The sequence below is a fragment of the Amia ocellicauda genome, chromosome 14 (genome assembly GCF_036373705.1).
Source record: "Amia ocellicauda isolate fAmiCal2 chromosome 14, fAmiCal2.hap1, whole genome shotgun sequence".
NCBI lineage: Eukaryota > Metazoa > Chordata > Actinopteri > Amiiformes > Amiidae > Amia > Amia ocellicauda.
This window is the reverse complement of record NC_089863.1, coordinates 17,790,863-17,816,674: the sequence shown is the minus strand read 5'-3', so window position 1 is coordinate 17,816,674 and position 25,812 is coordinate 17,790,863. Positions and strand designations below refer to the sequence as shown.

General features: G+C 44.3%; 1 protein-coding gene across 2 annotated transcripts; it reads left to right on the top strand.

Annotated features, from left to right (window-relative positions):
- The first annotated feature begins 537 nt into the window (after positions 1-537).
- LOC136767746 (calcium-activated chloride channel regulator 1) lies at positions 538-19,025 on the top strand. Of its 2 annotated transcripts, XM_066721711.1 has the most exons (14): positions 542-893; positions 1,385-1,528; positions 3,379-3,532; positions 3,773-3,881; positions 4,136-4,292; positions 5,364-5,591; positions 6,192-6,416; positions 7,546-7,723; positions 8,102-8,208; positions 8,829-9,050; positions 9,208-9,478; positions 15,255-15,419; positions 16,340-16,552; positions 17,037-19,025. In XM_066721711.1, the coding sequence occupies exons 1-14, from the start codon at positions 729-731 to the stop codon at positions 17,399-17,401; spliced, it is 2,703 nt and encodes a 900-aa protein (XP_066577808.1). In that variant the 5' UTR covers positions 542-728; the 3' UTR covers positions 17,402-19,025. The 2 variants fall into 2 exon arrangements, with proteins under 2 accessions (XP_066577809.1, XP_066577808.1); XM_066721712.1 differs by lacking the exons at positions 15,255-15,419; positions 16,340-16,552; positions 17,037-19,025 and adding an exon at positions 13,784-15,248 and having other exon boundaries at positions 538-893.
- The last annotated feature ends 6,787 nt before the right edge of the window (positions 19,026-25,812 follow it).

Below are 25,812 nucleotides of genomic sequence, written 5' to 3'. Positions count from 1 at the left end.
ACCCCCTTTGCTATTACATACCTTGCTGAGCTGTGGTGAAACCAATTGTCTGTAATTAGTTACAGTGTTACAAGTCATGTAATTAGTTGAGTGGAGTCCACCTTCTGTGCAATTATAATATATAATGTTTTTAAAATGTAGCCCTAGAATTTATATACCTACAGTTGTACAGCCAACCAGCCATGCATGCTTTGGCACATCAAGAGACTGTGTGGTGCATAGTTAACCATGCATACTATGGCAATGAGAGAAGTTCAGATCCATACAGAAAATAACTAGAAAATACATACTCTATTACATTAAACTGACTCTTAAGACCTGATTGATTTGTGTACAGCAATATAAAAGAAAAATAAGTCATATTCTTCTCCTAAGTGGCTCCCTTGCCACCTGAACCTAACCCAATCCCCCCCCCCCCGCACTTCTCATATAAAATGTCAAATATAATATAAATACATGTTCCTTCATGCACCAAGACTTGTGACTACACCATTAGCCAAAAGTAAAGGAATAAAGCCACACCTTATTTCATGGAATTACTGTGGGAAGAGAGGACAAAATCCAGGCAGGCAGCACACTATATAAAAGCCTGAAGCAGTTTGTCAGTGCATCAGTGAGTATCTCAATCTGTCAGTCAGTCGGTCAGGCAGTGTAACAGTCAGGCAGTGTGTGAGTCAGTCAGTGTATCAGTCAGTTAGTGTGTCAGTGTGTCAGTGTGTTAGTCGGTGATGTCCAGGGCTGTGTTGCTGGGCCCCGCAGTGCTGCTGTGTGCAGTGTGGCTGTCTGTGTGTCCCGGCTTTGCTGTGGAGCTGCTCCAGAACGGCTACAGGGACGTGGTGGTGGCCATCCACCCCCGAGTGCCCGAGGACCCCGCGCTGCTCCAGAGCATCCAGGTCCGACAACACTTCAGTACCTGTCCACTATGTGTGTGTGTGTGTGTGTGTGTGTGTGTGTCTCCTGACTTGTATGTGTCTCTGTGTGTATATGTCTCTGCTTGTGTGTGTGTCTCTCCCCTGGGTCTCCTGTTCTGCTGTCTCTCTCACTCCCTGTCTGCATTCTGTTGTACTGTGTTTATTACTTAGAGATTCTGTTATGACCTCTCTCTCTCTCTCTCTCTCTCTCTCTCTCTCTCTCTCTCTATATATATATATATATATATATATATATATATATATATATATATATATATATAGTTTTAAGTACCAAACTTCAAATGGCTAATGGTTATTTAACTGTAGTATATAGACAGTTGGCCAGCAGTCTCAGTGAGGTCATAGAGACAGCTGACATAGTCTCTACTGTATGTATCTGTATGTGTGTGTGTCTGTGTCTGTCTGTCTGTATGTGTGTGGTGTGTGTGTGGGGGGGGTATCTGTGTTTCCAGGTGATGTTCACAGAGGCCTCGCAGTACCTGTTCACGGCCACCAGGAGACGGGCTTTCTTCAAGGACGTCAAGATCTTGGTGCCGATGAGCTGGAGAGAGAACGACGCTCTGTACAGAAGGCCGAGCAGAGAGATGTACACAGAGGTAACAGCACACTGACACTGGATTATACTGACACTTTACTGTACTCAAGCTGCACTGCAATGTACTGGCACTATACTGCACTACACTGTACAACATTCTCACAACACTGGGGGAACATGTCCTCCCCGTGCCCCCCTAAACCTATGCCTATGCTGAGAACAGCACTCAGTTAACAGCACACTGACACTCCACAGGACTGGACTGCATACAACACTGGATTGTTATATACTGTACTCTAGCTGCAATGTACTGGACTGTACTGCAGTGTACTACACTCACCTAAAGGATTATTAGGAACACCTGTTCAATTTCTCATTAATGCAATTATCTAACCAACCAATCACATGGCAGTTGCTTCAATGCATTTAGGGGTGTGGTCCTAGTCAAGACAATCTCCTGAACTCCAAACTGAATGTCTGAATGGGAAAGAAAGGTGAGAAAGAAAGAAAGAAAGAAAGAAAGAAAGAAAGAAAGAAAGCAATTTTGAGCGTGGCATGGTTGTTGGTGCCGGACGGGCCGGTCTGAGTATTTCACAATCTGCTCAGTTACTGGGATTTTCACACACAACCATTTCTAGGGTTTACAAAGAATGGTGTGAAAAGGGACAAACATCCAGCATCCAAACATCCGGCAGTCCTGTGGGCGAAAATGCCTTGTTGATGCTAGAGGTCAGAGGAGAATGGGCCGACTGATTCAAGCTGATAGAAGAGCAACTTTGACCGAAATAACCACTCGTTACAACCGAGGTATGCAGCAAAGCATTTGTGAAGCCACAACACGTTCAACCTTGAGGCGGATGGGCTACAACAGCAGAAGACCCCACCGGTTACCACTCATCTCCACTACAAATAGGAAAAAGAGGCTACAATTTGCACAAGCTCACCAAAATTGGACAGTTGAAGACTGGAAAAATGTTGCCTGGTCTGATGAGTCTCGATTTCTGTTGAGACATTCAGATGGTAGAGTCAGAATTTGGCGTAAACGGAATGAGAACATGGATCCATCATGCCTTGTTACCACTGTGCAGGCTGGTGGTGGTGGTGTAATGGTGTGGGGGATGTTTTCTTGGCACACTTTAGGCCCCTTAGTGCCAATTGGGCATCGTTTAAATGCCACGGCCTACCTGAGCATTGTTTCTGACCATGTCCATCCCTTTATGACCACCATGTACCCATCCTCTGATGGCTACTTCCAGCAGGATAATGCACCATGTCACAAAGGTCAAATAATTTCAAATTGGTTGCTTGAACATGACAATGAGTTCACTGTACTAAACTGGCCCCCACAGTCACCAGATCTCAACCCAATAGAGCATCTTTGGGATGTGGTGTAACGGGAGCTTCGTGCCCTGGATGTGCATCCCACAAATCTCCATCAACTGCAAGATGCTATCCTATCAATATGGGCCAACATTTCTAAAGAATGCTTTCAGCACCTTGTTGAATCAATGCCACGTAGAATTAAGGCAGTTCTGAAGGCGAAAGGGGGTCAAACACAGTATTAGTATGGTGTTCCTAATAATCCTTTAGGTGAGTGTATATTGACATTGCACTAAACTGAACACAACTGTAATATACTGTACTGAAAAACACTGTACTGTGGTTGCACTGAGCAATACTATAATGTACTTTACCTTACTGTATTGTGCAACACTGCAACTATACTTACATTATTACTTATACATTATTGTACTGACTGGACTACACCACATTGTACTATATTGACAGACAGAGGGTAATACACTCATGCTACACTGACAGGAACAGCTGTACTGTATAAACAGACCCAGAGGAGTACAGACCCTTATGGGAGTTGCTGCACTGTCTATATAAAGGTGTTTCCTTCTGCAGGCCAATGTCATGGTGTCTGACCCTTTCTGTGAAAACGCCATCACTCCCCCCTTCACCTCCACTCTGGGACACTGTGGCCAGCAGGGCCGGTACATCCACCTCACCCCCCGATACCTGCTGGACAACTCAGCCACTGATACCTTCGGACCCCGAGGTGAGATGAGACTGGACTGGACTGGACTGGACAGTCTTGCTGTACTGAGCACTGACCTCTCCCTCCTTCTCATAGTCTCAGTGCATGTTTTTAGTAATGTTTCTGTTATTTTCTGTTAAACTCTCTCTCTCTCTCTCTCTCTCTCTCTCTCTCTCTCTCTCTCTCAGTGCAGTGTCAGTCTGTGTTTCTGTACTGTATTAACACCCCCCCATCCCCCCTTTTCTCCCTCTCTCTCTCCAGGTCGTGTGTTGGTACACCTCTGGGCGACTCTGCGCTGGGGGGTGTTCAGTGAGTTTGACTCCCAGACTCTCTTCTACAGATCAGGCACTGGCACCATAGAGGCCACCAGGTAACCATCCCACCCCAGCCCCCCGCACCCCCTCCTCTCTGTCTCTCTCTCTCTTTTTCTCTGAGTGTGCTATAAAATTGAATCTAAGCAGTCAGAATTAACCCTCATTCTCTGTCTCTCCCATTTTCTTACTCATCTGTCCCTGTCTCCGTCTGCCTCTCTGTCTCACTGAATGTCACTCACTGTCTGTCTGTCTGTCTGTCTCTCTCTCCATCTCTCTCTGACTGTCTGTCCCTTCTCTTTCTGTCTCCTAGGTGTTCCAGTACAATCTCTGGCTTTCAGTTGAACAGTGACGGGTCAGCGTGTGAGACAGACCCTCAGACTGGCCTGCCCACTGGGGACTGCACCTTCCGGCCGGGCAGCATCCAGAACACCACAGGGTCCATTATGTACCAGCCCTTCATCCCACAGGTGTGCAGAGCGTGTGTCACCCAGACTGAGAGTGTGGGGCACTAGAGCCAAGGTTCCCCACGCTAGGGGTTGTGACCCCACTTAGGGTAGCCCCATAAACAAATGGGCACACAAATTCAGGGCGAATTTTGATAATGTTTTATTTTTATTTTGTTACTATTTCTTGTAGATATAAAGTTGTTATTATTTTAAATTTTCTAAGTGGACACTCTTACCCATGGTGACAAACTATATAATAAAAATAAGTTAAAATGTTCTTAAATGCTTCTAACTGAATGTATAAAGAGAATGTGCATCATGATGCAGTATTTATCACAAAAGACCTTTGATTAAGGGATCTCAATTTAAACCAGAAATGATAAAAATACATATTTAAATGGATCTATGAAGAAATCTATGACTGGGTTTGGACAGTACTTGCTTTTTGAGCAAAACAATGAATGAAACAATCTGAACTTGGTATTGCATGAATTGCATTGTTATTCCCAGAAGGCACTCTGCTGTACAGAAAAGCAACCATAAACACATGAAAAGACCTAGGTTTACAATTTATGATTAAAACTTTTCTTTCTACACAATATACTTAAATGTAAAATTTAAAAATTTAAATATCTTGGCAGCAGTAGCCAATTAGTTGTTCTAATTTTCATATTTGAATTCAGCACATCAAAATCCATAATAAATAGAACATTTTATATCTGAAGGAAACAACTTCAAAAAATTGTAGACCAGTGTAATATACTCGAGTTGTTTTGATAGTTAAAATGTTTACAAACATATATTTTACTATGTTACTATAATTACGTAAAAATATTGAAGTAAGTTGTTGTCTAGTAAATATTAACCATGAATATTCAATAATTTAATTAACAAAATGTTATTAGCATATTTAAAGTAGCAGATTGCAATTCACACAGCTACACAAAACAGGTCTCCCCCTCTCTCTATCTCCCACTCACTTTCTCTCTATCCCTCTCTATCTCCCTATCTCTCCCCCCTCTCATCTCTCTGTCCCCTACCCACTTTCTCCCTGTTCATCTCTCTTTCTCTCTCTCTCTCTCTCTCCCTTAGATTACAGAGTTCTGTGACAGCCGTTCCCACAATTCTGAGGCGCCCAACACCCACAACCGGCTGTGTGACTACAGGAGCGTGTGGGACGTGATCAGTAGCACCCCCGACTTCCAGAATGGCAACAACCCCCCCCACGCCCCTGATCCCGCCCCACCCTCCTTCACCCTGCTGAGAGCGCAGCGCAGGGTGGTGTGTCTGGTGCTGGACACCTCAGGCAGCATGAGTACTGTGAGTAACAGGGAGCAGTGAGTGTGTCAGTCAGTCAGTCAGTCAGTCAGTCAGTTTATTTGTACATCAGTCAATCCACTAGTAACAGTCAGTCAACTCAGCTTTAGCCATGGGTGGACTGGTTCTTTCACAGGCCACTTTGCTTAAATCAGCTCTACTGGTGAACAAAGAGTTAAATAAAACATGATCGTAGTCAGTGGTGTCAATGAATGTACTGGGATAGAATCTAGATAATACTCTTAACCATATAATTCCACAACACAATAAAGGACATCTTGGTATCAAAGTTTTTAGACCTTTTCTGGTTGTAAGAAATATGAATATTTTAAGGTTGTTGTTGTATAATACTATAATATTATATTTCAGATGTATCAATGCTTCAGTAAAGTTTGCTTAATCTGCTCTGAAATGCGCCTCTCATGCAGAGAAAGCAATCAAGTGTGTGGAGACTGCATAAATACATGACTACAACACTCACAGGCACAGACAGGGAAGGATGCTAACAGAGAGAGAGATGCTAAAGGATGCAGTCTGAACAGTCATATAGGCAGTGTAGCAGTCAGTCAATCAGCCCCTTCAGCAGCCTCCCTCCCTCCACAGGGCAACAGGATTACCAGGCTGAGGCAGGCAGCCCAGCTCTTCCTGCTGGAGATCTTGGAGCAGGGCTCGCTGGTAGGAATTGTGGACTTTGACGATAAAACCATCATCCTGAAGAGCCTCACCAAGATTGACAGCATGAGCACACGCAAACAGCTGGCCGCTGCTCTGCCCAGTGAGGCCTCAGGGGGAACCAACATCTGTGGAGGCCTCAGGAAGGGCTTGGAGGTGAGTGGGTCACCCTTTGGGGCTCTGTGTCACACCGAAGGGAAGGTATGGAAAGCCCAGGCTTGAACAAAAGGGTTTAAGGCAGAGCAATTCTAGTGTTGGAGGGCCTGTGTTTCAGCAGGTGTTACAGTACTGGTGGCTGCCCTTTTCCTGGAGATCCAGAATCCTTCAAGTTTTCCAGGTCTCTAAATCACCATTCACTGGATACCTTGAACACAGAGTCATTGACTAATTGACACCCTCAATTGACTTTTTAATGAGCTGGATAAAATTAAAATGTTCCAGATGCAATCATGGTTATCTAAAATTAATAAACAGTTCCCCACGGGAAAATGAGATACTGTGTACACATGCCAACTCGAATGCTGAACCTCAGAAAATGTAGTACCCCTTAAAAGTGCCCAACAATTAGACACACTACGTGTGGAATGACCAACTAACCACTCAGGTAACTGAAGGCCAGCTAACTTGTAAGCCAATGCAGTGGCATCCACAATCCAGTGAGGCAGGCATTGCTTAGACAAGGCCTGTCCCAAGATGCATCCAGCATGACGGACAAAAAGTTGGTCAGACTGATGTATAGATCCTTTCAACCTAGCACTGCAAAGTCTGCACAGGGTAAAGCAAATGCAGATGACAACCCTCCTCTGAAGTGAAGGGGGTAGTTAAAAATGCCATTACAGTGATCCACATAATTGAGGACCCTCATGCCCCGAAGCCAAAGAGGTGCCAGGACTGTATCCATGAACTTGGAAAAAGTGTGAGGAGTGAGAGAGAAGGCCAACAGAGTGTGAAGATTCAGTCCCCTCCGATCCAAGATGGGGCGGAAAACGTCATCTTTCTTGGCACTGGGAAGTATTTTCAATATAAGTCCTCATGGAGGGCCGAGGGAAGCCCTTAGAAGCTTAAAAGCCACCTTGTCGGCCCTGGAAGCAAAGGTCACAGTGGTGCTTTGCACGCATCTGCTGGCCACTGCAAGGAGGGCAGACTCACCAGAGTGCGGCAGTCACTGCGTTAAGTGTCTCATTCTAGAAGATGCAGAAGGTACTGTGGCTCTCCAGGGGGACCGCTCTGCCTCAGTGGAGCCCCCTGGTGGAGATGGCACTAACACCCATGGTCTCTGTCACAGGTCCTGACGGGGGATGATAACAAAGTGGCCGGGGATGAGATCATCCTGCTGACAGATGGGGAGGATAGTGGTGTGGGCTCCTGTGTGGAGGAGGTGGGGAACAGCAATGCCATCGTCCACACCATCGCCCTGGGGCCCAGCGCTGACCCCAGACTGGAGCAATTCGCCATCAGGACAGGTACAGTACAGCACAGCTGGGGCCTTCAGTCAGTATATTTATTTATTTATTTATTTATTTATTTATTTATTAGTAGACGCCCTTATGCAGGAACAACTACAAAATATAAGCGCAATACAAAGTGAACAGTACAACTGTTTCTAAAGGGAATTCACTGTTAAAGAACAGCATGATTGTGTGTACCTGTTACACATACACAGCCCTCTGTGTAACTGATATTGTGTTTTAGTATGTTCAATCACTGTGTTGACTGTATCTGTATGTTCAGTGCTGTTTTGAGTGTCTCAGTGTGTTCAATCACTGTGTTAAGTAGTTCAGTGTGTTCAGTCACTGTGTTGAGTGTCCCAGTGTGTTCAGTCACTGTGTGCTGCTTTGCAGGAGGGAAGCTTTTCTCTGCCACTGACAACATAGACTCCAACGGGCTGCTGGATGTCTTCAGTGGCATCTTGTCCGGAGCAGGAGATGACGTCAACATGCCCATTCAGGTACACTGAATACAGCATTAGTGCCTTTTAGTGTTCCCACATCTCTAAGCACAGTTGAGGCAAATGCCCAAGGTCCGACGAGTCCACTGCAGCACCACTCTCACCTCTCCCTAGTCTGCAGACTTGCCAATTGCCAAGCAGGCCTGGGCTCCATTATAATGAAAACAAAACCAGCAGTGATTCTATGAGTCAGAATTCCGATGTCTGTGTCCAATTAACGTGATGCTGTAGCATTAAAACAAACAGGACAGGTAATGTATGAACTCATAGGAACAGGTATGGTGTCTATTGTAATGGTCAGTGAGCAGAACCAGACAACAGGGGATCATTTGTTTAAGGAATTCTGAAATCTGAAGGGTCAAAGTTGGGTAGCTGGACTGTAAAGTATATCAGCTATAGGTGTTCACTCTCTCTTTCCCTCTGTCTGTCCTCCGATTTCCACTGTGTCTCTATCTCTCTGTCTTCACTTCTCTGTGTCTCTCCTTTTCTTTCTTTGTCTGTCACCCAGTTTCCCCAGTGTAACTATAAGGATTTCACAGAGTCTCTCTCCCATTCTCCATCCCTCCACAGTTTCTCAATAGACAATAAGGGTTCACAGTGTCTTCCTGTCTGTCCCCCAGCTGCTCAGTACAGGCACAAAGACCGCCCCAGACACCCAGTTCAGTGGCTCAGTGAGTGTGGACTCCACTGTGGGGAACAACACAGTGTTCTCCTTCACCTGGCAGCTGGCCCAGCCACAGGTCAGCGTGCAGAGCCCCCGGGGGGACATCTACAACAACAACCATATGGACATCGACCCTGCCATGAGGACCGCCCGCCTCACACTGCCTGGAGTGGCCGAGGTACTGGACTGAGCTGGATCCTCACTGAGAGACCAGCACACTGTGACTGTCTGGGTTTTACAGTGTGCATCTACAGTTTGTTAAAGGCAGTATGTCTAGAGTCAGTAACACAGTGTGTGTCTATAGTCATTAACAGACAGCGTTTTTTGTTTCTCAGTCAGGCACCTGGAGCTTCACAATGTTGAACAGCTACAGCTCTGCCCAGACCTTCACAGTCACAGTGCTTTCACAGGCTGTTAGTGAGTGCGTCCCTCCGCTCACCGTCACTGGAACCATACAGAAGAGCGAGGTGACCTACCCTGAGCCAATCATCATCACCGGCATGGTCTCCCAGGGCAACCGTCTCATCACCAAAGCCAAGGTCTCAGTGATCGTGGACCTTGGCAACGGCAAATTACTGAGGCTGCCTGCCCTCGACGATGGCGCAGGTGAGCTTCTGGGTTGAGAGGTCTGTGATTGACTGCCAGGCTGCAGGTTAGTTGCTCTTACTGGACAGACAGTCAGCCAATGAAGAGAAGCGACTCCTCCAGCCATATTGTTTTAGCTTAATTTAATGTTCTATTACATTTACAAGATATTCTTACTATATTGATTTTCAGAATTCATTAAGTTCATAAAGATTTGATCAATGCAGTCTACAAATTGTAGCAGGTTGCAGGGCCTGTCACAAGAAAGGGGTGTATGTAGGTGGGGTCTGATCTTGAAACACACAGTAGGGAGGCAGGCAGAGGGTACAAAACAGGCTCGCTGTTGTTTTATTTCTTCCCTCAATGGCAATGTCAGTGTCAAAACAAGCAAAACAAAATCTAACTCTGTTCGAGCACTAACTAAACAAACAGTCCCTAACTACAAACAAAACACGTCTAACAATAATAACAGTAAATGCCCAGGTTGGCAGATCCGAACACAGGGCAGCATGCACACCCTGGTTAGTTTCCTTCTTCCTTTTACAGGGGAAGTGGTGGGCGGGGCTATGGCCATCAGGAGCCCTGCTGGCTTCTGGGGTTTGGAGTCTTGGAGGAGAGGTTTTGTAGTCTCCTCCATTGAAAGACCCGCCCTGACCCCAGCCTTGCCTCTCACACTGCCACAAAATGTAGTGACTAGGTTATCTGGGAGCACTCAAAATGGACCAAAGCAATTATCCAGGGCGACTTACAACATAAGTGCAATACAAAGTAAATAAGTAAATACAATAAGTGAGATCATACATCCTGGAAAGTAAAAGCTAAGTGCTGTCAAGATGTAGGGTCACAGTCAAGGACTACGGGAAAGGGAGCAAAGGGGAAATCAAAAATACAAGTATTAGTAACACAAGAAGCACGGTAAAATGTTGTGAAGTGCTATCTTACAGGAGAGTAAAGGACTAATATTACAAGTGCTGTTGGAAAAGATGTGTCTTGAGTAAGCACCGCAAGGAGGTCAAGGACTCTGCTGTTTTGACTTTGGTGGGAAGGTCGTTTCATCATGTGGCTCTGGAGGAAGGAGAGTGGAGAGGAGGTAGAGTTAGTCTTCTGGCACTGGAGGAGCGCAGTGGTCTGGAGGGGATGTATGGAGAGACGAGTGACTGAAGGTAGCTTGGTGCAGTGTGGTCGAGACAGCGGTAGGTGAGGGTCAGCGTCTGAATGCGTGCCGGTATCGGGAGCCAGTGGAGGGAGTGGAGCAGTGGAGTAGCGTGTGCGAATCGTGGCAGAGAGAATACCAGACGAGCCGCAGAGTTCTGGATGAGCTGGAGCGGCGGGTAGTTGTTGCAGGCAGGCCGGCCAGGAGGGAGTTGCAGTAGTCCAGGCGGGAGAGGACCAGTGACTGGACGAGCAGCTGAGTCAAGTAGTCGGTGAGGAAGGGTCGGATTCGGCGTATGTTTCTCAGGAAGAATCTGCAGGTGCGTGTCAGCGTGGTGATGTGCTGGGTTTAGGAGAGCGCAGGATCAAGGGTGACTCTGAGATTTTTAGCAGAAGAAGAAGGAGAGAGTGTGGTGGATTCCAAGGGGATTGAGATGGAGAGATCAGCAGAAGGTGAGGAAGAGTGGGGGAAAAACAGGAGATCCAATTTGGAGAGGTTGAGCTTGAGGTGGTGTGAGTGCATCCAAACGGAGATAGCAGACAAACAGGAAGAGATATGAGAGGGGATGAGAGGGTCAGAAGAGGGAAAAGGTGGGAAGATCTGAGCCTCCCCTGTGTAGAAACAGGAGCGGGCCCAGGACGGAGCCTTGGGGAACACCTGTGAGGAGAGGTTGGGGGGTAGATGAGGAGCCATGTCACTTGGTAGGACCGGTTGCTGAGGTAGGAGGAGAACCAGGTGAGAGCAGTCCCAGAGATTCCAAGGTCAGCAAGGCAGGAGAGGAGGATGGAGTGATCAAAGATGTCAAATGCTGTGGAGAGATCAATATATATATATATATTCGGTAAACCAATGGGCATTAGTTGATTAATCAGTAGATTAATCAGGCACTTATTAATATAAGTATAACAGTCTTTAAGTGGTTGTACCACACAGTAATACTTTGTTAAAAACTAGATATTGATATTACAGTATAAACAACACTGAATAGGAATGGTAAAAATATATATATATATATATATATATATATATATATTTTAATAAATACAAAATAATTATAATCAGCAAACTAAATTGCAAATTATGCTGTAAACTACTCTGACCTTGTAAGAAAAGCAAACCTTTCCTCTATCTTTAATGTTTCCTTCAGTTTGAATCCAGAGACTGTAGCTCTCGTTGTCACAGTTCCCTAGCCCCGACCCTCTTCCTCCACTAGAGGCCGCCAATGTTCCCTTGCCGTTTCCTGTTCCCTTCACTGCTTTCCTTTTTTCATTCTATCAATTAACATTCCTCCTCACCCTTGTGCACTTCTGCTTCTGTCCTTTGTTCTCATTGGTCCTGCTCTTGTCTTCCTAGTTTCTGCTCTCCTTTATAAACCCCTCACTGCCCTCACTCTTGGCAAAGTGTTGTCAGCTCTACCTGCTTCACCTAGCTGTGTGCGCCTGGTTCCGTGTGCGCCTGGTTCCGTGTGCGCCTGGTTCCGTGTGCGCCTGGTTCCGTGTGCGCCTGGTTCCGTGTGCGCCTGGTTCCGTGTATCTGTTTCTCTTGACCTCCTGGGTTTCGACCTATTGTCTGTGACCTCGACCTCGCCTTTGGATTTTCCTTGGTTTCTGTCTGCTCATTGCAGTAGCTCTGCACTTGGGCTTAATCAGCTTAACGGTCCTCTCACGAGGTAACCATGACAACACTTTGCCGCTAAATGGACCCAGCGATGCTGACCGCCTTCGCTACCCGGGGGGCCATGATCGGGGAGAATACGCGGCTGCTCCAGGGGCTTATTGCCAAACTGAACCTGGTGCTGGAGCGCCTTCCCGTGCAGCAGCCTCTCCCGGTCACCCAGCCAAAGTTCCAGGCCCTGGACCCGACCCCTGCCACCCGTCCCGAACCGCAGTTCCAGATCCCAGCCGCCGCTGAACCAATGGTCCCGTTCCAGATCCCCGCCGCCGCCCAGCCCGAGTGCCCAGCGGTCGCCGCCTTCGCTGCCGCCCAGCCCGAGCAGTCGCCAGCTCCGCCCTCGACGGTCCTGGCGCCTGTGTCTACGGCTCCATCGCCTAATGCATCCATGGCACTGCCTCCTGCAGCTCTACCTCCCGAACCAAAACACCGCCTTCTACGGCTCCCAAGGCTTCCATGCCTCCTGATGCTTCCACGGCACTACCTCCTGCTGCTCCACCTCCCAAAACCACTACAGCTCCCAAGACTCAGTCTTATACGGTTCCCAAGGCTTTCATGCCTCCAGACACTTCCATGGCTCCGCCCCCTGAGACTGTGTCGCCTCCTATGATGCCGTCTTCTGTGGCTGAAGCTTCTAAGGCTCTGCCTCCCGAGTCTCCCACGGCTCTGGCTTCTATGGCTCCACCCATCAAGACCTCCTTGGCTTCCACGGCTCCTGCAATTTTGCCTCCCGAGGTCCCTTCGGTTCTGCCTTCCCAGGCCCCGCCCCCAGAGGAATTTACAACTCCGCCTTCTATGGCTTCGCCCGTCAAGAGTCCCCTGGCTTCCACGGCACTGCCTTCTGTGGCTTTCACAGTTCCTGCAATTGTGCTGTCCACGGTTCCTGCAATTCTGCCTCCTGAGGTCCCTTCGGTTCCACCTTCCCAGGCTCCGCCCCCAGTGACATTTACAACCCCATCTTCTATGGCTCCGCCTACTGAGGCTTTCATACCTCCCGAGGTATCAACCATATCGCCTCATGAGACTGCGCCTCCCTCGGCTCTGCCTTATGAGGCTTCTACTGCTCTGCCTCCCTTGGCGCCGCCTCTTGTGGTTCCGCCTTCCTTGTTGCCATCCCCTGAGACTGCAACTCCTTTGGCTCTGCCTCCAGTGGCGCCACCTTCCTTGGTGTCGCCTCCCGAGACTTATGAGGCTTCAACAGCTCAGCCTCCCGAGGCCTCCGCGGTGCCGCCTTCCACAGTTTCCCCATCTCCATCTCCTAAGCCTTCCAAGACTCCACCTCCCACGGCTCTGCTTCCTACAGCTTCCGTGGCTTTGACTTCCCAGGTCCCGGCTTCTGTGGCCTCATCAGTTCCATCCACCGAACCTCCAGCACCTCCTCGGCTTGACCCAGACCATACCTCTTTCTGGAGATCGCCTTCCAGTTTTCCAGACTCTGCATCTGTCCGGAAACTACCTTCCGGCTCTTTGGATCTCACCTCTGTCCTGCAATTGTCTTTCAGACCTCCAGACCCTGTCTTTGTCTTGTGGCCGTCTCCTAAACCTCCTGAACCCGTTCCTGTCCTGAGGCCATCTCCCAGACCACCTGAAACCGTTCCTGTCCTGTGGCCGTTCCTCAGACCTCCTGAACCTGTTCCTGTCCTGAGATCCCCTCCCAGACCTCCTGATCCCGTTCCTTACCTGTGGCCACCTCCAAGACCTCCAGAACCCGATTCCCATCCCATGGCCATCCTTCAGACCTTTTGCCCCTGCCTTGTGGCCACCTCCCAGACCTCCCGACCTTGCCTTATGGCCACCCTATAGAAATCTTGCCCTTCCCCTCCTTCTTGTCTTCTGTTTCCCCACTACCTTTAGTCCTGATCTTCTTTCTGTGACCTCGACCTCGCCTTTGGATTTTCCTTGGTTTCTGTCTGCTCATTGCAGTAGCTCTGCACTTGGGTCCTTTCTCTATCAGCTTAATGGTCCTCTCACGAGGTAACCGTGACACTCGTGGTGTGATATCTTGCATGATTCACCTTTAACACTGGCAATGCTTAGCTGGTCAGTTTGACAGATTTAATTTGAATTACTCGGTGTTCCTGAGTACACTGAGCATACCAGTTTGTGACTATTGCTAAATACATGAATTAAATATGCCTACTGTGTTATAGCTGCATAAATGCAATGTTTACCTAGGATAGCCAAAATCTGTTATTTTGACCGGTAATTTAAAATACATTATAATTAAATCCTTCCTACCCTTTATACAGTCAATATCTACCTCACCTGTCTAGTCTTTCATGTGATTGAAAAATACACACCTTGTACAGCATTACAAGTGTCTTCTTTCAACTGTGGTCAGATTGAGTGGACAGTGAGTGATTAACCAGTTTCATTAAAATGTTCAAATGTCCATTTGTGCTAGTTTTATGGTTTGCCTTTCATTATAATACCACAGCATTTAAAGAGCTTTAGGTTAAAATGATCAGGTTTGGCTGTTGTAGGTAGTGGAATGGAATAATATATATATATATGTGTGTGTGTGTGTGTGTGTGTGTATGAGCCGGTAAAATGTTTTATATAAACTGTATAATGTTTTATATTAATATTTGAAATACTAATATGTCAACAGATCCAATTGCAAGCAAAGCAAGCAAATGTTAGCAAGACTGCTTTTACGAGTGATTATGCTGCAGATGTCACTCCCAGCATTTGCTTCATGGATTTCTGTGATTTATCTTAAGGCTGGAGAGGTCACATCATAGAAAGTGATTGACTTATCGATTAAATAGTGAAAATATTGATCGTCAATCAATTCATGAGTTGCATAATACACCAGATTAATTGAGGCAGCCCTAGTTTATACCTCTTTCTCTATGTCTCTCTCTCCCTGTACAGTTTTATGATTCTGTAGTGTCCAGTCAGACAGTGTCTCTCTCTCTCCAATCAAGCACTCAGTCTGTTTTAACCCTTAATTTCTCATGCTCTCTCCAGGTGATGATGCATTCCAGGATGATGGCTTGTACACCTGTCTCTTCTATGAGTACCCTCTGAGCGGGCGCTACAGTGTGAAGCTGGAGGTGCTGGGAGAGAAGGGCATTGTGGAGGCAGTGTCCCCTATATATCATTCCACACCTGCAAAACCTGCCCCCAGCAAGGGTAGGGTCACTGACACTGATACCAATCCTCACTGATATTAATACTGACACCAACACACACTGATATGGCTATGCACACACACTGACACAATCAGAGAATAGGAGTGGAAGTAAGGATTTCAATTTTCATAACTTTTGTGCTTACATTTGAATTATTTAATATTAAACAATTCCCAATATTGTAACAGTTGCTTATTATATATTATATAGATACTACCATCATTGTTTCAGAGATATAGCTGCAGCTTTATTCCAGTGTCAGCACAAAGAGGTCCTTCAGTCCTTCAGGAACACAGTCACTAAAGTTTGAGAGTCTGTTCTTCATTTTAATGAAGGCAGACTTGTTATAATGTGTGGACTAAATTAGTAATCTACCTGTTAAATTAGTAAATGAAGTACCGCAGTAACTGACAGTGTTCACTAATACCAGTATTTTCAGTGTTAAGCTAGCAAATGATCTGCGGTATTACCTGTGCATTTTGAGAATTGTTACAATACTACTGGGAGTTAAATGTTTCTTTAGAATGTCAGTAAAAAGTTAAAGTTCTTACAGTCATTGTTTAACACAGTAACACACACTTTGATACAGTAACGCACACTGTAATACAGTAACATACACCACTAGAAAATAAGAGGCACACAGTAACAATTGACACTGATACAACTGCACACTCTGATTCACCCCCTCACAGTAATACATAGTGACAGACACTGATAGGATCAAGCAGACAACACACACACTCAGACTTGATCACATGTACACCTAGACACTGGCCATACACTTGCGCACAGAGTCAGACACTCACTCTGACCCAAAGGATCCCTCTATCACTATTAGCTCACCTACTGCCAAGAGACGAATGGGGCCCTTAAAGAACCCCAGTCTGCCTCCATGCTTCATGACATCTTTGTATCACACAGGGCGGGCGCGGCGCGGCGTGGAGATCAATCATCAGGGTCTTGATGACTTTAGCCGCAGTGCAGTGGGGGGGACAGTGACAGTAATGGGGGTGCCAGCTGTGCCCCAGGATGACTTCCCCCCATCCAGAGTGACCGACCTGACCGCCACACTGACCAACAACAGCATCCTCCTGCAGTGGACAGCCCCCGGGGACGACTACAACATTGGCACTGGTAAGAGAGTCAGGAGGAGAGAAAGGGAGAGATGGAGAGAGACAGAGAGAGGATGTGAGGAGGGGAGAGAAAGAGAGTGGGTAGCACTGTGGAGTAGTGGTTAGGGCTCTGGACTCATAACTGGAAGGTTATGCTGTTGTACCCTTGAGCAAGATACTTCACTTAGATTGATCTAGTAAAATGCCCAGCTGTATAAATGGGTACAAATGTAAGTTGCCCTGGATAAGAGTGTCTGCTAAATAACAAATAATGTAATGTAACAGGTGAGGGAAAGAGAGAGAGGATGAGAACAAATGCTTTTAGTAATAGGTCATGGTAATACGTTTGTTACTGAATTATATTGTTCTCTCCCTCTACCTCCCCTGCTAATGCATTTCTATTCCCTCATTACCTCCTCTCTCTTCTTCTCTGCCCGTCCCTCCCTTTCTCACTGTGGATCCTACTAATTAATCTATTCCTCAATCAATTACCTTCTCCCCCCCAGTCTCTAACTATGACGTGCGTGTGAGCCCCATCCCTGATGACCTGCGGAACAGCTTCTCCCAGGCCCACAGCCTCAACACCTCCTCCCTGTACGTCGTCCCGGCCGGGCAGAAGCAGATCCTGCAGGTGCCCCTGACCGCGCTGCCCGCCACCAACCAGTCTGTGCTGTTCTTCGCCCTGTGTGCCTCCGATGACGCCAAGCACACCTCCCCCACCTCCTCCATTGCTAACAGCCCTGTTGTCACCTTTGCCATGGAAACACCCAAAAACCCTGTGACAACCCCATCCTCAGCCTCTAGTAGGCCCAGCTCAGCTGTGCCACTCCTGCTGTCCCTGGGCTTTACTAGCAGCCTTTGCAGCATCTAGGGTTACCCAGATTTTATCTCTGTCTCGGTCATTAATGCGCTCTGTGGACACCCCTCCCCACATCTCAAAAAGTTAGCACGCCTCAGTCCAGTGTAGCAGCCGGGGAGAGAGTGCGGAGGCTGGCCAGTACCTGTCTACAGAGAAAGAGAGAGATGAGCATTTGTATTCCAGGAGATCCATTAATTCTGTAAAAAAGATTAAACATATCTTTTTTTTATTTATACCAAAAAACATCAATGCAAATAATGCAAGTTTCGACTAGGTCCCCACCATCTAAAGAGGAGATATCAAACTAATACGCCAAGTTATATGTAACTTGGGTTAAACTGCCAGCATGGATGTGATGATCTGATCCTGCCTTCATCACTGCCGCCATTTTGACTCTGAATACCACCTCCATTTTGGATCCTTAAAGTCTAGATTCCAAACATTTCATTTCCAGCTATATTTCAATACATAATAAGGCCTTTTCCTTTGTCACATCACCCTTTCTAACAATAAGACATTTTTAAACTACTGACCTTGATGCATCAAGAGGACTCATGAGGATATTTAGTTAAATCTAAGCCAGTCTTAAATATAAAGTGTATGGTTTTCTCTGTTGTTGTTTTTAAATGCATGTCATTGCCTTTTCTTCAACTAAAAGAGCATACAAATTTTCTTTCCTTTTCCAGGAGCATTTTCAGGCCCCAAACGTTAATCTCATCAGGAGTAAGCCTCCCTGCTAACACACAATGTTGACACAACATTTTAGCAACTTAAATGAAGTTATATTACATTGCTACAACATTGTGACAACATTGTGTATTAGCAGCGTTCACACACTGTCACTCTAGGCCCGAGTAGCAGTTTCTGTTAAATCTTTCTGTATTTAGTGGTTTTGCCATTTTGTTTTTTTAAATATTTTTGGTTCAGTTTCCCCTCATCAATTTAACTGAGGGATGCCTTCAAACCATTTATTTCTTCTGCCCTTTTTGTTTCATGGTCCTGCTTATCTGCTTCACTTCTGGTTTGCTTAATTCATATCTGTTGCACTTTGACCTCTGCACAATACATTTCACAGCTCCTGTTTTGACTATACATCTCTGTGTTGGTCATTCATTTAACCTACCCTGAGCTTCTCGTCCCGACTACTGAGGTCTTTACACATCGGTGACCTCAGCATGAAGATATCTAAGTCATTAATCAAGTTACATTAAATGACTGCCCCATCTGTAACGTTTGTTACAGATATCAAACTTTATTGTGCTAAATAGAGCAACTGTATATTTAAGATGGGTGTAATTGATGTATGTTTGTGTAGTGTTAGCAATTTATATAAAGTTTAGATTCAATAGAAATGTATGTAAACTAAGCTACTGAACAGGAAGGTACCAGCTAATGGCTGAGTGTTATTCTGTTTAAACAGGAATATGTTAATAATGTAGATAGCAGCTGGATTGTCACTTGTGACCTGGAACAGGACAATGTGAAAACTGTTTATTTTGTAGCTTTGTTTGTTACTTCATTGTAAAACAGATGGTTATGTTTTGGAGTTTGTTGAGGCTTTAGAGATTACTTGGTGTTTTGAGTCCTCTTTCCAGGAACGCTCTTGTAAGCCTAATAAAATCTTCCTTGTGCTGAACTCCATTTGTGGCTTCTTAAATCTGCTCTTACAGGGTGTATAAATGGTAAGAAATTCATCTGTCAATTCATTGGTCTCACTCTCCCTGTCTCTCTCTGTATGTATGTTATATACATTCTAAAAATCTAAGATTTGGTATGTTAGAACATAAGAAAGTTTACAAACGAGAGGGGGCCATTCGACCCATCGTGCTCGTTTGGTGTTCATTAATATCTAAGTGATCCAAGGATCCTATCCATGGAGAGAATCTACTGACCGACACAGGGAAGCTTATGACACGTTGCTTATGATCGTGTGTATGAGGGAGTTGACGGGTTGCGCTCGGAGCAAAAGTGATGGAAGACTGGGGGTGGTCCTCCTCCTGAACTTTAGTTTAAACTACATTACTAATAACAACAACAACAACAGTCATAACAGCTGAAAGTGTTACAGGAAGTGACCTTGTGACGCTTGGAAAGTCAGCTCTCTCTTGCACCACCATCAGCCATTACTGCCAATACCCTGCAGGCACAGAAACAAACCTCACATTGTCTATATCTTGCCATTCATCATATTGACGCCACAACAGTATCGTTCAGCTGTCATACTGGCCTACAGGAGAGGTGTCAGTCTGGCTCCAGTGTCAGGATTTCTTGTCTCAACCCCTGGAATTTCCTATGTTTCCAAGAATTTCTCATTCAGTAAGGGTTTAAAGTGCATTGTGAGTTGCGAGTGTGGAGCCTTGTGCCTTTACAATGAAGGGGCAACTAGCAACTAACTGTCAGCAAGTCAATATTTATTTTATGCCAATAAAACAAGGACAGACTGCGCTGTGTTAACAGGAACAAATCAAAAAAGGCAAAATAAAACAACAAAAATAATGTGATTTGTTGAGGAGGTGGGGGTGGGCTGCTCCGGTATTTGCATAAGGGACAGAGGCATAATGGGAGCAGTCCCCCTCATAGCAGATGGACATGACTCGGGGGAGAGTGGGAGAATGTAGATAGTTTAACCACTATGTTTGTCATTGTAACATTGTCCTGTGAGCCCCCGACTCTTCTGTGTTCACCTTTGTCTATCCACCCTGTTTATTTTGGAAGGAGTCCAATACCACCCGTCTGGTTTTCCTTCCTGTCTGCCTCTGTCAGTTCACCACTGTTCTGTAAAAGAGCTGTTTTGCCCTTAAACAGGCACATACTCACAACTCACTAATGCTTGAAAGTGTTACAATAAACATTATTATCCTGCAGATGTTGTTTTACTGGGGCTGGGCAGCGGGGGTGAAGAAACAAAACAAACATATATCTTTAGAATTACTTACATAACCTGTACTTTTTAAACTTCAAACATTTCTGTTTATAACAATGCTTGCATTCAGAGGCACAACTTAAGGACAGGCAAGCCAGGCAGCTGCCTGGGGCCCCAAGACTCTAGGGGCCCCCGAATGGCAACCAAATCGAATCTACAGCATTGACAGCAATGCCAGCACCGGAGAAAACTCCGTCAGCACCCACCCCCCAGAAAAAACACCATTAGCAGCTCCTGGGCATGTGAAAAATGTGGAATGTGAAAAAAAACTACTGAAAATGTTCTGCCTAGGGCCCCTACCGAGTCTAGAATCGCCTCTGCTTGCATTACAATAATAATACATATATTTTGTTTTTTTACCATTTAGCAGATTATGGTAGATATTAGCTTGCAATCCACTCCAAGGGCCTTTGATTCCAGAGTTCCAGATGTAAAGGTACGTGTATTGATTAAATCCAGATCAGGTTATTCTTAATAATTAACAATACATGAAAAAGCAAACAGCTTTCATAATAATTATTCATCTTAATATAGCAAAGTTATAATAAGATTGAAAACAAATAACAACAATCAAAAGTTAAATACTTTTCTTTGGAATATGCATTGGTGGCATGTTTGAAAAACCTCTGGAAACAAAATACATAAACTAGCTTAAAACATTGAATAATTCTATTGCCACAATAATACCATTAAGTCTGCAAACAAAAACAAAAAAAATTAGCCTGTTATTGAAGATTAACTAATGTTTAGCCCATCGGCATGCCCTGGGGGAAATCTGCCAAATCTGTAGTTTTCTGTACTTTTTGAACAGAAGTATTTTTTGTATTATTATTATTATTATTATTATTATTATTATTATTATTATTATTATTATTATTGTATCTATTTTGATATATTAAAATGTAATATATTGCCACCGTCTGCGGTTTTATGTAATACTGAACGCACCTCAGATGAAGGCACGCATGTGCGGAATGCGTTGTTTTGTTTGTTCTATGCAATATCATTGTAAAGCACTGTAGAACAAGCAAGAAGTAGTATGCACCCGTCATGCTAAAACTCAATCTACTTTAAAATCATCAGTTCCAATGTATTATTGTATTTACACTAAGCTCAGTATTATCTGGATATTGTCCGTGTTTTCTCTGGATCGCTTCTTGTACTAGTGCTATCTCAATGGTACAGCAGAGGCAGGCTGTGTGGGTCTTTTTCCTCCTCGAGTCCAGCACATTATTGATGCTTCAGCTTTATGTGCTGAAATAAACCACTTGTGCTTCCACTGCGCTAGTTTTGCTTTTGCAGAATTATAAATAAGGGTTCTAGTTTTTAGTTTTTCTCGTCCAGGGGACCATTGACTTTACGGCAATAGTTGTTTTCTGTCAATACAAATATTGACCTCAGGACCTGTCCTCTGTGTGTGTGAGTGTGTCTCCTGTCTTCTGAGTGTGTGTGTGTCTGCTTTACGCCTGAGTGTGTGTGTCTCCTGTCCTGTCTGCATCTGTATGTGTGCGTATGTGTGCACGTCTCTCTCTCTGTCTCATCTCTATCTGTATGTGTGTACCTCTGTCTTTCCCTCTGTGTAGAGGCAGGTTGACCCAATGGGTTACCTAGGCTGCAGGCCAGGGCATCGTGCTCCAGGGGGTCTGGCTGTAAATGGACATTTTATAATATACAAATATTTGTATTAGCTATCTAGCTATCAAGTAAATCTGAGTTTGCATTAGCAAAGACCAGGAAAAAATGTATTCCAACTGCAATGGTGAGTAAAATGTAGGCTAATCTGCAGTAACAGGTTGCTGCAGTGCTGCTCTCTCTGGCTGCTTCATTTATGTGCTGTTTTTAGGTTCCAGTAGTGCCATCTAGTGTATGTTGGCAGTAGGCAGAATAATATTGCTTGCTGTGTGTCAATGCTGCAGCTGAATAATATCATGATGTCATGTATTATGGAAGCATATAGAAGACTTCATTCAAATGTTAATGCAAAATGGAACATCATTATACAATCTCAAAATTGGGTAATCATGTTCAATATATACACACATTATTTGGGACTAAATGAAAATGCAAATGCAATCATTCCATTTGTATATTTGTATACGAGTAAGCATATTTATGACAATATTAAAATATTACTGGTAAAGCCAATTGCAATTGCATTTTCAAATACTTCCTTGCTATATGGTGGACTTATTATGGATCTTTATTTTAGAGGATCATGTAATCCTCTTTGAAAATACATGTCCGGCAAAATGAAAATGCGATGTTAAACGCTATTGTAATAGCATGGCAAAGACTGCTATTACAAATGCATAATCAACCCCGCTTCAAGATGGACATTATTCAAAAGTTAATGCAAATCTGAAATGAGCGGAACAGCACACCCCTTTGCAATTGTATTTCCTAGAGCAGGGGTTCCCAACCCTGGTCCTGGAGGAGCCCCTAACCTACTGTTTTTTGTTCCAACAGAGCTCTCAATTACTTAATTGAATCCTTAATTGAACTAATAATTTCCTAAATCAGCCTTTTCATTAGTTTTAACAGTAGGGGGGTTAAAAATAAGTATAACATTGTAAAAATTACTTATTAAAGAACCAACTCTTTTATTACCAGATTTAAAAAGCAGATTATTTCTTCAATGAAGACAGTCCAGAGGGTTCTGTACGGTGGCCCTGAAGTGCACAGTGGACAGAGCAGAAGACACAGCGATATTAATATGACACCACAGTGGACAGAGCAGAAGACACAGCGATATTAATATGACACCACAGTGGACAGAGCAGAAGACACAGCGATATTAATATGTCACCACAGTGGACAGAGCAGAAGACACAGAATATTAATATGACACCACAGTGGACAGAGCAGAAGACACAGAATATTAATATGACACCACAGTGGACAGAGCAGAAGACACAGTGATATTAATATGACACCACAGTGGACAGAGCAGAAGACACAGCGATATTAATATGACACCACAGTGGACAGAGCAGAAGACACAGCGATATTAATATGACACCACAGTGGACAGAGCAGAAGACACAGCGATATTAATATGACGCTTCGTTTCTCTGACTCTGTCGGCTCCTCTGAGAAGCTGCTCAGCCCACGTGACTTGCTTGCTGTCCAATGGCATCAGTCAAATATATTTCACAATGTGCCTCCCTTTATAATTTCTTCTGAAAATGCTGCAGCAGCTGCTTTATTTTTTCAGCACTTCCAAATCTCACAGCCCCTGCTTTATTTTTTCAGCAGTTGCACTTCAGAGCCACCGTAGTTCTGGGCTCAATCCCAGGTGGGGGACATTGCTGTTGTATCCTTAACTGAACCTGCTCTCCACTCTGTCACTTTGCTCTATATCCTGTTCTAATCCTGCTTGATCTCTCTACAGCCTTTGACCCTGTTCATAAGTTTGTTTTTTAAATAATTTTAATGAAGCCCCACAGATATGACCCTGTTACTTCCTGCAGGGTTCAAACAAGTCATGAAAATTCTGGAAATGTCATGAAATTTGAAAATCACAATTTCCAGGCCTGGAGATGTTAATGGAAAATGATAAAATAATAAGTGGAAAAAAAGTGGAATATCCTATATAATCATTTGAACATCAATTTCTGAGAGTATCATTTTATTTTGCTCCCATCTGTCAAGTCCTAAAGTCATCTGTCTTTTAAATATTTAAACTGTTGTTAAGTGATGAACATCGCGTACTCTTTCCAATTTCAAAGAGCAACACTAAAATGGAAACGCCCAAAATCAGGCTACTTGTCTTAAGCATTCTGTGGTTAACGTATGAAAAGTAGATGGCTGGAGAAAGATGTGGACAGGAGTTGTGCAAAGTGTAAACTGCGATAAGACATTTCTAATACAAGCAGCATTGAGCAGTCATTGAAAAGGGATTTTTTTATTATTATTATTATTATATGCACTTCCTGCCGTGCCGGCACAAGGGTTTTTCTTTTCCTATCGTCTTCAAAGACAGCTAGTTCAAAGACATGGGTAAGTAGTGATGTAAAACACAACACGTTACCTTCCTTCTGTTACAAACAATGATGTTTTCAGGTTCGCTGGGGTCTCAAAGTAATTAATTCTCATTACTCCTACAAATCATGTGAAAACTATGTGGCTTAAGGACACATTTTCTTTCTCGAAATTACAAACCAAATCAAACTGTAGAAAGACCATCTGGTGCTTTTTAATGAAAGCTTAAATAAGCATCTGAAATCTAAACCATTAGATGTTATTATGTCATAATTATAAAACTGTTGATAATAAAAATAATAATACAAACTATGATACAAATACTGTATAAAACAGTTACTTAATGGTAGTGCAGTGATACAAGATGATGATAATGATAGTGATAATGATAATGATACAAGTATTTGTATCAGAATCTGTACAGTGTAGAAAAATAAAGTGAGTGAGTCATGGAAATGTATTTCTATGTTCTGGAATAGTTTTGGAAAACTCCTGGAATTGATTTGTTCTAAATGTGTATGAACCCTGTTACTGGTGTTTTGGGATGCGTTTGCTTTTTCTTTTCAGCTGTCGAGAGCACTCAAGAGATTGCATTACAGCCTTGCAGCTGATTGGATGCTTTCGTGGGTGTTCCCTTTTTGGAGGGAATTTCCACCAATGCATTTCCTTGTAGCAGATGTTGAGTTTAATATGACAGCCAAGTAAAGATTCCATCCATCCAGGGGCGCAACTGCACATTTCCTGAGGGGTAGCAAATGATTCCTGTACACTTGCTTTTTTGCTTTAGTCTGTGTGCACAAATCTTATTATAACACTTGATATAATAAAATAAATGTTTGAAAATAAATGTTGAAAATGCTAAACAAAAGTTAAATAAAAATATTTCCTTTCATTATTTATTAACAAATAACCTTTTGATTATATATAACGTCTTATAAAGGATTGATTTTGGCACAATGGCACCCCCCCCCATGCACCCCCCCCCATGCACCACATCCATCAATTTTCAAAAATACTTACCCTGATGAGTGTCATGGGAATTCTGGAGCAAATCTCAGCAGGCATAGGGTGCAAGGCAGGAACACACCCAGTCCAGGATGCCAGGCCATTGCTGGACACACACAAATACATGACAATTTAAAGTAGCCAATGTACCTAACCTGCATGTCTTTAGACAGCAGGAGGAAACCAGAGTGCCCAGAGGAACCCAATGAAAACTCCACACACAGGCACCCTGAGCCAAGACTCAAACCTAGGACCCCTTGAATTGTGAAGCAGCAGTGCTAACCACTGCACCACCGTGCCACCCAGTAAAGTTTCCTGTCAAAACTTGACTTAGTCCAAAATACAAAATAATTTCCTGGCACAGTACCAGCAGGCAGAAGGTCTGGCTCTTTGAAAAAAATTAAAACCAAGCGACAGATTGTGACATGCGATCTTTGCACACCTTCTGCCTTAATCCCAGTTCTGTAAGGAAAAAACAACAACAGAAAGACTGCTCACATAGCACAGCCGCCCA